Source organism: Neolamprologus multifasciatus, chromosome 14, assembly GCF_963576455.1.
Source record: "Neolamprologus multifasciatus chromosome 14, fNeoMul1.2, whole genome shotgun sequence".
NCBI lineage: Eukaryota > Metazoa > Chordata > Actinopteri > Cichliformes > Cichlidae > Neolamprologus > Neolamprologus multifasciatus.
Genome location: NC_140452.1, coordinates 15,750,252 through 15,760,988, shown reverse-complemented (window position 1 = coordinate 15,760,988; position 10,737 = coordinate 15,750,252). Strand labels below are relative to the sequence as shown.

General features: G+C 38.7%; 1 protein-coding gene and 2 pseudogenes across 1 annotated transcript; all 3 read left to right on the top strand.

Moving 5' to 3' along the window:
* The first annotated feature begins 765 nt into the window (after positions 1-765).
* Positions 766-3,890, top strand: LOC146503776 (claudin-4-like; annotated as a pseudogene).
* A 1,866-nt stretch (positions 3,891-5,756) lies between these two features.
* Positions 5,757-7,525, top strand: LOC146503775 (claudin-4-like). The gene has a single exon (XM_085130824.1). It carries the CDS (start codon positions 6,048-6,050, stop codon positions 6,696-6,698), a length of 651 nt encoding a protein of 216 aa, XP_084986950.1. The 5' UTR covers positions 5,757-6,047; the 3' UTR covers positions 6,699-7,525.
* Positions 7,526-7,767: 242 nt separating this feature from the next.
* LOC146503774 (claudin-3-like) lies at positions 7,768-10,737 on the top strand (annotated as a pseudogene).

Sequence of the window (10,737 nt, the reverse complement as noted above, 5' to 3'; positions counted from 1 at the left end):
AACATACTATCAACCTGTTGTAACAACACGCAACATTTCCTTACTTGAATCTCCAAAATATAATATATGATGCAAAATATAACACAGTTTTGCAGCCATAAAATAATATTCTAATATTTTCACACCAACAAGGTCTTTACCAAATAGCTATTAGCCAAATAGTTACATTACTTAAAATAGTTGTGCATACCTTGGCATTGTGCGCAGGATATTTCTTAAAAGTTCTGAAGAAACTGGAAAAGTGTAGAACAAAAGTAGAAGCGAAAAGCCTAAAAAGAAACTACAGCAGATGAACAGTATTTTATAGTCAAGAAATAGGCCCTTCAGTTGAGTCTGTTCATTGAAGTACGATTAGAAATGGTCTGAGGGAAAAGGTGTCTGTGAAGAAGACATTCTCAAGGAAGGACAAAAAATGTGTAAAGATTTGAACAAGGTAGGGGGGAAAGTTGTACAAATTGTCAATCTGTACAGAAGAGGTAAGCAGAGATACAACAATGAGTCCCTACAGCCGTCTTTAGAACACAGAGGTGGTTTTGTCAAAATTGATGAAATAATAAATGAAGCAAAGTACTGTATGTACAAATTCTTTAGTTATTTCTTTATGTACTGTATTTCCATGTATGTTTGCATGTTTAGGTAAATCACTGCATCACCACTGTGCTACTATTGTTTCTAACCGATAAAGCTTTTGTATTTATTTATTTATATTTTAAGTCACATTATTAATACTTATTTGGCAACAAAGGGAGTACTATTCAGTATATTTAACAGACTGCTGGCAGGCATGTGTCATGATGATGAAGGTGTGGTTGCAGAACTATTACTACTCCAGCTTACAATTGTGGCCAGACGTTTTCAGACAGTAATGATGCACAAGAATTTCAAGGAGATTTTGGCCTCTTAATGATTTCTTTGAATTGTTCTTTTTCAGGGTGGAATGGTTGCATAGCATACATCTTTACTGACTTATACTCCCTATTCATTTTAGTTTAAATTTAGTTAAATTGCACCTCAACCACATGCTTTTGGTAGCCATCAACAAGCTTCTGGGGATAATTCTTTCTGGATATTTGAATTTAAATGGGTCCGTTTCCTGGCATAGGCCTAACGTTTAAGCAAAGTACACAAATTTTCAATAAGGTTGAGATCTGACATTCCAGTAGTTTACTGTTCATGGCAGGCCTGAGTCTTGGCAGTTACTTCTTGTTCCTGAGCAACCTAACAAATTTCTTTCATCTGAGGGTAAGAGTTTGAGTGACACGTCTGAATAATTTGTATTCATGTAAAATTATTTGAACCAAAGATTTTCAGATCTGCAGTTATTTAGAAATAGCTCCAAGAGACCCTCCCAACTTGTGTAAACCTATGTTTCTCCTGCTTAAATCTTCAGTGAGTTCTTTGGACTCTTTGTTCTGAGCACTGGTCAATCTAATTAGTGCTGATAAACAAATCCTTTTAATGCTGTTGTAGCCAATCACTGACCCGATGTGACCTCTGTATATTAGTGGATAGCCTTTAATGACATTTATTCACTTATTAGCCAAGCCCCTATTCTCAAGAAGATGTGAAGACTTTTTTTAGAAGATATTCCTAACTGTTATTTTCCAGTCCTTTGACCAAAGTAATTTGCAGGGACAGACAGTACCAAAGAAAAAAAGACATAACAGCTGTGAGTGAATAATTTTTGAATGGGAAAATATCTGGGCATTACTACACCTTGATTTGTATTTTTTTATTTTCTGAGGACTCATTAGATGCCTGTTTCTTTTTCTTTTTTTGGCCAGTAGGTATTTTCGGTGCTATAAGGGATTGTGTGACTGGCCACCAAAAAACAAGGCTGGCATTGTTCCTCTTTTTTTCTTCATGGGTCTCATTCAGGGAATGATTCAGCGTTTTTCATCATTCTGTCACATGTCACAGAAATATGCACACATGGACTAAAATACTGTGTATCCAGTTTAAAAAAAACAAACAAACTCCAAAACACTTAAAAGTATCTTTACTCGATTCAGTTTATGCATCTCAGTAAATAAATGTAAATGTTTAATTGGTGTAAAAATAGATAAAACTGTTTTTCAGAAAAAAATCTACAGCATTTTACTATAAACTAACACTCCCCTGGGTTCATGTACATTTCAGGCATTGGACTATTCTATTAACAATAATATGTATTTTTGTGGTTGTCTCATATTACAAGACTTCCTTTGTATCAGATTTTAAAGAAACTTTGATGTCTCCAGAAACCCAGGTTTAGTTTGGAGGTAAAAATGATGCCACCTTAAGCTGACTCCACCTTCAGTCATCTAAGCTGAATAAAGAAGGTAGAATCTCTTTCTCCCTCTCTCTTCCTCTCTCGCTAAAAGCCTTGCGCAGGCCTTTGAGCCACAGAGATCCAATGTCACCTTCATCTCAAGAGGGTTGAGCTCACCGACACAGAAGCCCTCCCATCTCACAGCGCACTGAAACAGAATTTGTTCAGCTCCTTCCTCATCCAACTATGTATTCTTACCGGTTGGAGATCCTCGGGATCATTCTGGCTGTGGCTGGCTGGCTGGGAGTAATGGTGACCTGTGGCCTGCCTATGTGGAGAGTGACTGCCTACATCGGCCAGAACATTGTCATCTCTCAGGTTATCTGGGAAGGCTTGTGGATGAACTGTTCTGTACAGAGCACAGGGCAGATGCACTGCAAGGTGCATGACTCCATGCTGGGGCTTCCAGTTGACCTGCAAAGCAGCTCGTGCCTTGGTCATCATCTCTCTGGTTCTTTGCATTGTGGGCATCATTTGTCAGTGGCTGGTGCCAAGTGCACCAACTGTAGCCGGGATGTGAGCAGTAAACCTCGCCTCATGGTGGCTGCTGGGGTGCATTTGTGGTGGCTGGACTTGCTGCTTCTGCTGGCTTGTGTCCTGGACGGCTCACGCCATTGTCCTGGGCTTCTATGACCCCATGCTGGAGGAGACAGGGAAGAGGGAGGTTTGGTAATGCTCTGTACTTTGGTTGGGCTGCTTCCTGCCTGCTGATTCTAGGGGGAGCCCTGCTCTGCTGCTCCTGCCCTCGCAGATCAACCACGGCACAAGTGGTTGGTGGTTCTGCACCTTCCCGCATTGACTACTCAGCTGTAAAAACCAAATCAGTCAATGGATACACCAGAAGCGACTATGTATGACTGGTGTGACATGATGAACTGCATTATAAATTTGTGGTTAGTAGACGCATGTTTGGTGCTAGCTTCAATGTTTAACTGACCGATCCATGTTTCATGTTTTAGTCGTGAACATTTTTTTTAAATGATGTGCATTTTTTTGTTTCTTTTGCAAGTATGAACACATTTTTTTTTCCTCAAAAAGCTGAAATCAAGATGTTTCTAACCTTTAGAAATCTTCACACAATGTACTTGCAAGTAAATTCTGACAAGAGGAAGTTTCACAACTTCAGTTGAAAAGTAAAACTTTTTTCAGTAACTGGTTTGTTATCAGCTTTTCTTTATAGTGGATATGCACTTTGTGCTGTGCTTTTATTCCAAAAGGTTTGTTGGTGTGCAGAGGCAGGGACATATACTGGCTATAGAGTTCAGCCATGTTTGGACCAAGAAGTGCAGTTCAGGGGCATTCCAGCTTTAGATATTTTATTTCAAATGTAGATGGAAGAAACTAACAATAGATGGCTTGTTTTCTAGAAGAGTGCTCCCTTTCTTTTTGTAGCCTGCCCTCCATTTGCAAAGTGAAAATTGAGTCGGAGATAACAGTCTCCATCTGCAGGGGATGTAACCTGTGCAGAGTCACAACTGAGCCACAAAGACTCTATTGATCAGCTAGTTTGCAACTAATTGCTGTGCACTTCTGTTTGGCATTGGATTCACAGACTCAAAATATAGTTTGAATGTTTAAAAGGGTATGTCAATTCTTTTTTTCTTTTTTAAAAAAAGAAACACTATATAAAAAAGATTTACTATGAAAGAAATTATGCTTAAATAGTACACTTTAACAATATAGACAGAAAAATAGTCGACCTTGCTTCATTTTAAGGTCAACCAACCATGTGATTTAATCCATTCGACAAACAAGAAGAGCTAAAAATCCAGAAGAAACACAAATTAGAAAACATTTCATGTGTTCTTAACTTAAGCATTAGATATGAAGTTACATATATTTATTAGTATACAGTAAAGTATATTTACGAGCTTCTAAATATACTAGAAATTCCTTTTCAGTGGCCACAGAGCTGCTTACAAAAATGTGTCATTCCAGCCAACAGTGCAATCGGGTGCTAGTCAGAAGTGATGGAAAACATATTAGTACAAGCCAGCTCCCATTTCAAAGAAACTGCAGATGCAAGAGAGAAAAAATGATGTTGTTGTTGGTTAAATGAGGTGTGGACAAAATATGAGTGAATCATTTCCCAGCAGAGATTGACTCAGGCTAAATATGTTAAGCTTTTTTATATTTTTACTGTTCTTTTTCTGATGGGCCAAGGCTTGCCTCAACAACTTCAAGAAAAATATACATTTCTTGAATAATGTTTGATTTAAGCACAAGCATTCAAGCATCGTTCATTCAGTGTCTGAAGGCCATGCGTTTGACTGCTGTGGTTCCAACAATCATGTCAATAATGTTTATGTTAGTAAAATGGTTTACAAAGTGAAAATGATGCCGTGCAGTTTGTGTTAGTGATGATGAGGAAGCTCTGCTAATCTTTGAGGCCAAAGTGTAAGTTTTTCTCCACAGCACCCTGAAATAAGAGTTGAAATAAATGATGCAATGATTTTCAGAAAAAGGACACTGATAATCCCATTCCACCACCCACAACACCTAAACAGACTATTTATGCATTTTCCAACACACTGGCCTATTATATAGTGTGTTCTTCTATTTTCAAGCACATCTGTGTACTGAGAGAAATACAGATGTTCCTAAAAGAGTTTCACGAAATTAATATATTCACTGCACACTGTATTACGTTAGAGGGGTTTTGTGTTGCATTGCAGTTCCACAAGTAGTGTTAGTCAAGAACTTCCCAGAAGGACAGATTAGTCATTTAAACAGATGGAGTGAAGCTGTTTTTAGCAGTACGTATCAGCACATTACACACCCTAATATGATGACATAATATCTAATAATTTAAGCTTTCTAAATTGAGGCTGCTTGAGTAACTCAGTGTGTGCTTTACACTAAGAGAAAAATAACTCGAACAGCATTCTTATCAATCACCTGTCTTAAAAAGACATTTTTTAAATGATATTTCTATAAAAAGCAGAGAAAGAAACCTAGGCCTTGTCTTTTTTATGGCCAGATGAAAACACTTTTTCCAAAACATTTATATCTCTAAACTTTTAAAGTTGAAACATTTTTAGGTGGAATTGTGAAAGCTTTCCATAGAACTTGGGATGAAAGTTCTTGGGATCAAATTTATCAGAGGTATGCAGAGGCTTTCACATATATACAAATACAACCTTCACATAATCAGAGAACTCCCACTGGTTTCCAGAGAACTTCCCCCCCATATGCTTTTCACCACTTCCATCATGTTCGGGGTTCAGTGACTACTGTTTATCCAAATAAGGTGTAATAAAGTACTAATGCCATTCACAGCCCATTTGTGCAACTTGCATTATTAATAAGAATTTTTAACTCTTTCTGACTCATTTGCCACACACTACTACAATGATATTATTGCTGAAGTTGTACTCGACTTTCAAGCATTCATCCTTCGATCTTTACTTTTTCTGTTATTCTTTAACTACTGTAGACTTGAGAGATAAAGCTACTGTTTACTCTCCCCTCACCCAAACAGGTGGGAGAGCTGCTAAGGCTGTGAAAGTTGAATCATTAAGCTGAGTCGGCTGTTTCTGGCAGTACAAATGAGGTGGGGCAGTTAACTATTTGAACTCCTCCAATCAATATCCATGTGACTCCACCTATTCAAAACAATCTGTTCTCTTATCAGCAATAATCTCAATAAATCACTCAGATCTCTTCAAACTACTCTGAGGACATCTGACACTTGACATTTGACAGTGGACACTTCGTATTTACACACAGTGCAGACATGCCTTCAATGGGATTAGAGATTCTTGGAGTGGCCCTGGCTTTCCTTGGATGGATCTTTGCCATTGCGTCTTGCGTTTTGCCCATGTGGAAAGTAACAGCTTTTATTCAAAGTAATATCATCACTACTGAGACGAGCTGGGAGGGCATCTGGATGGAGTGCCGAATCCAGAGCACGGGTTACATGGGGTGTAAAATTCATTACTCCATGTTGGATCTAAGTCCTGAGCTTCAGGCCGCGCGTGCCCTTACTATCCTCTCTATTTTTTTGGGAATAGTGGGGCTTTTTGCAGCTTTTGTGGGAGCAAAGTGTACCAACTGTGTGGATGAAAAGGCAACCAAGGCTCAAGTGATGATTGTTGCTGGTGTGAACTTTATCCTGGCATCTCTGAGCCAGATGATACCCGTGTCATGGTTTGCCCATAATATCATGATGGACTTCCACAATTCAACGGGATTGGGGGAGAAGAAAGACTTCGGTGCAGCTTTGTACCTGGGCTGGGCAGCAGCTGCTTTTCTTCTCATAGGAGGGGCCATCCTCTTGTGCAGCCGGCCCCAGAAGCCTCAGAAAAAGTATGGGCCTCCATCAACGGTATACGCTCAACCTAAGTCCGTCATCCCCAGTGACTATGACAGAAAAGACTACGTCTGAAAAAAACATCTGCTCTTTTATCACATCTTTGCCATCATGGTCGAGGAGAAGAGCCATTTCTTCGAAATTGGTATCGCTCTGCTTTCATGTTCAGAAGGAAATTCCATATTCTGTCTTGGTATATTGTCATGTCCTACATTTTGAGTGCAGACATGTTGCTGTTGGAGATAAACAACTTTAAAGTTCTATTATTTGCAGTCCAAATTTAGAGAGTTTATTCATTTATATGTTTAATTAGTGTTGATTACGCATTTTTAAATACAAATAAATGATTTGATTAGAATAAGGTGTCATTGTGTTCTATCTGTATCTATCTATATGCTTTTTAAAATCTGTTTCTCTGGAATGTTTTCTTGGTTTACATGTTTTTACGCCTTTTTTAAACAAACCTCTTGTGATCATTTTGACTGTTGACAATGAGCCCTCACTGTTGAAAATGACTGATTGCTAAGGCTTCAAGATAATCTATTTATCTGTCTATAAAGGATCTTGTATGTAAAAAATAATCATTGTGTGACTATGACTGTTTTAAGTGATTGGAAAAATCTTTAATTAAAAATTATAAAGGGCAGGAAAAAAAGAGTGTAAGCAACAAATACATGAAATTAAATGTCAATCAAAATAATCGATGTCAGTGTTTGTTTGTTTTTTAAAGAAATCCGAGGTGTACGATGATCTTTGGATGAATGTTACTGTCAGAGGGTATGCAGTGTAAAATAAAATAAATAAAAAATAAGTGAATGTGAATAAGCGAACACCCAAAAGAAGCTTTTTCTTCCTTTTTACTTTTTTGAGAGTGAGCTATCTGGTATATCAACATTTGAGAAAAACCATGCAAAATACACACATTAATAATATTTTATAGCACCAACAAAGTAATGTATGTTTTGACTTTTTCAAAATCTAGTTGCTTCCATCATTGGCTGAGAAGCACTGCTCTATTACACAGCAGTTATATAAATGAATGGTAATGATATAAAATTAACCAAGTCTCTGTTTGATGGTAGACTGGTCAATTATACTCTACTGTTCATACTAAAATGAGAATGTACTAATTTAGAACGACACATTCAAAAGTAGAATCTGTCAGAATTGTAGGGGTGTAAAGAAGAACAATGTCATTAATTTTGCACACTCAGCCATTCATTAGACAACTCAGAGTCTCTGTCACAGCACTTATTCATCTCCCTGTCTCCCATATGTCTGCAGGCTCTGTGATAACAAGAACCGCTACTTTGTCATCTTACACACAGTCAACTATCTGAACTCTCACTCCAAACAATGAACCCATTTTACTCCTGGGTTACAGAGTGCTGGGGGATGGGGGCATTCTTAGGGAGACAGTCTTGGACGAAACGAAATTCAAGGACATTCTACAGACAGATGGATTGATTAAGACTCATAAAGGTTCACAGGACTGCCAGGTGAAAGCCAGCCTCATAACTCTACTCTTTGTATGTGTAAGGATTTAACTTCAACTGAGGTAGTCTGTGCTCTCGGAAAGCTGCAGAGAATCTTTACTGCCTCGCTTAGGAGAAGCAAGGGCTTTTGCAGTGATTATCAGGAGAGTAACAGTTTGTTTTGGAAGTAGTGAGACCAGAATTCTTCATTTATCAGGCATTTCAAAAGAAGCAACATGATCTCACAGAGGGAAGGCTGGGCTAAAGGTTTATCAGCATTATGAGCAGCTGCAAAGTGAAGGGAAAGTTTTCACTGATTTCACAAAATTTCATTATATAAACGTTTCCTGAGAAGGTAAAATTCCATTTATATTCTTTTTTTTAATAAGTTTGCTTGACAACAAAGATCTTTTTTCTTTCCCATACTCTTATACATTAAACATACAACCCTTTTAGCTGTAAAAGACCTCTTTGTGGTCAGGCCCATTGTGAAGTTGGCCATGTAAGCCGAGTAGCAGAAAGACTTGAGTGTCCAGGTAATTCCTCCCCTTTTAGTGATGTCAGCTCATCACAGACTCCTCCCCTGCACCTGACCAGCCTTATAAAATCAGCTCTAGTGAAGTCGAGGTGAAAGATCATCACACACCAATGCGAGGCCTGAAATTAACCATACCTGGGTCATTTCTTGCTCTTCTCCTGTATTAGATTTCTTTTCTGGGATCTTACCTCAGGTGTGACATACCTTCAGCAGGAAAAGGAAAAAGGACCCTCAGCATGTCTATAGGGCTGGAGTTGATTGGCATTTCCCTCTGCATTTTAGGATGGCTTATTGCCATTGTGTCTTGTGCCCTCCCGATGTGGAGGGTGACAAGCCTTCATGTGGCAGCAACATTGTGACAGCTCAGATCATCTGGGAGGGCCTGTGGATGACTTGCGTGGTCCAGAGCCACTGGACAGATGCAGTGTAAGGTGTATGACTCTATGCTCGCCCTCTCCCAAGATCTTCAAGCTGCCCGAGCTCTCACAGTCATCTCCATCCTGTTAGCAATCCTGGCTTTGCTCATTGCTATTGCTGGGGCCAAGTGCACCAACTGCATTGAAGACGAGGCATCCAAGGGCCAAAGTGATGATCATCTCTGGAGTCTTCTTCATTGTATCCGGTGTACATGCAGCTCATTCCTGTTCTCCTGGTCTCGCGAACACCATAATCAGGGATTTCTACAATCCGTTACTCACTGATGCTCAGCGGAGGGAGCTGGGGGCTGCAATGTATATTGGCTGGGGAGCCGCTGCACTCCTGATTCTGGGCGGTGGACTGCTCTGTTTCTCCTGTCCACCTCGTGAGACACGATACAACCCTTCACGAATGGCTTATTCTGCCCCATCGGGTCTGTCGGTGGACCAGGTTTAGAAAGGAAAGACTATGTATGAACCAAAAAAAAACCAAAAAAAAAACAGTACTCAATCTTGAACTTGCTCACCCCATCAAAGTGAGATTGTCTTTAGACGAAGAGCTCATAAAAAATGAGAACTGTTCAATGAAGGATGCATTTGATTTTGCCTGTAATAGTAAGTATTTTTGTGATGGACCTTTTGCTTTTCAAGAGACTGAAAAAGGATGAAAGAGACATGTCTGTGCATATCTTAGTACTTCATCCTTTTCAGATTAATATTGTTCATTTTATTGTTACTGTTACATTTTATATGGTACCAACTTTTTTACATGTTTACAAAGAAAGTTTTTTCCCCACAAGTCACCACTGCCACATTCATACTGAAGCATCCCTCTGTAGAAAATTGAAAGATTTGGTGTGTTGAATAGCACACAGAGGTAAATGCTGTAGAAATAATATCAATAATGACCTGTACCAGCCAAGACAAATGTTAACATGCATTAAGTGGAGTTTCTTTTACATTGTGGAAAGGGTGAAAGTCTGCTGAGAGACTGGAGGCTGCAGGACACACAGTGTCCACAGTGTGTACTGAGAATAAAGAACATGGGTTCCTGAGGCAACTTGTAACTGAGCTAATCATGCGGTATTACATGATGAATATGTATTTTTCAATGGCTCTTTTTTTCTAAATAAAACTGACCTTTTTAAGATTTTACCCTTTCTTTTTAAAAAAAAATGTTTTCATCAAGAACATAAAAAATGCTTTTGTTAATCTTTTAACAGCATACAGACTCTTGCATGAGTCAGTAAACCAGTAACAAAAGGGATGGTGTGTGTTCTGTTCAGGTGTGTTCATGAGAGTAACCCTGATATTCAATCCTGAGATATAAATTACCTCCAGCTGGCAGCTTTACCACATAAGCTCTAAACAATTAGCCACAGGATCAGTTAACTGGCAGAGGTGAGAATGTGAGCACAAAACAGTGGAGTCATTCCAGGCAAGTTGCATTTCTTTTATTTCTTGTTGCTACACCTGTTTGCAGGTAGCACCCATTAACAACACACACCTTTACTATAGGTCACTTAACAGGATGTAAAGAAATATCTTTGGTACAGCACCTAAGACAAGTTAACTACAGCTAATAGCTTGAATAATTAAATAAAACAACGTCTTTCATGAAGTAAAATCAACTGAAATCAAAATAAATACTACAAAACAAAATAAAAATGCACGTATAACACTAA

Excerpts from the sequence above, each read along its gene's own strand:
- LOC146503775 (XM_085130824.1), top strand. The coding sequence starts at position 6,048 with ATGCCTTCAATGGGATTAGAGATTCTTGGAGTGGCCCTGGCTTTCCTT.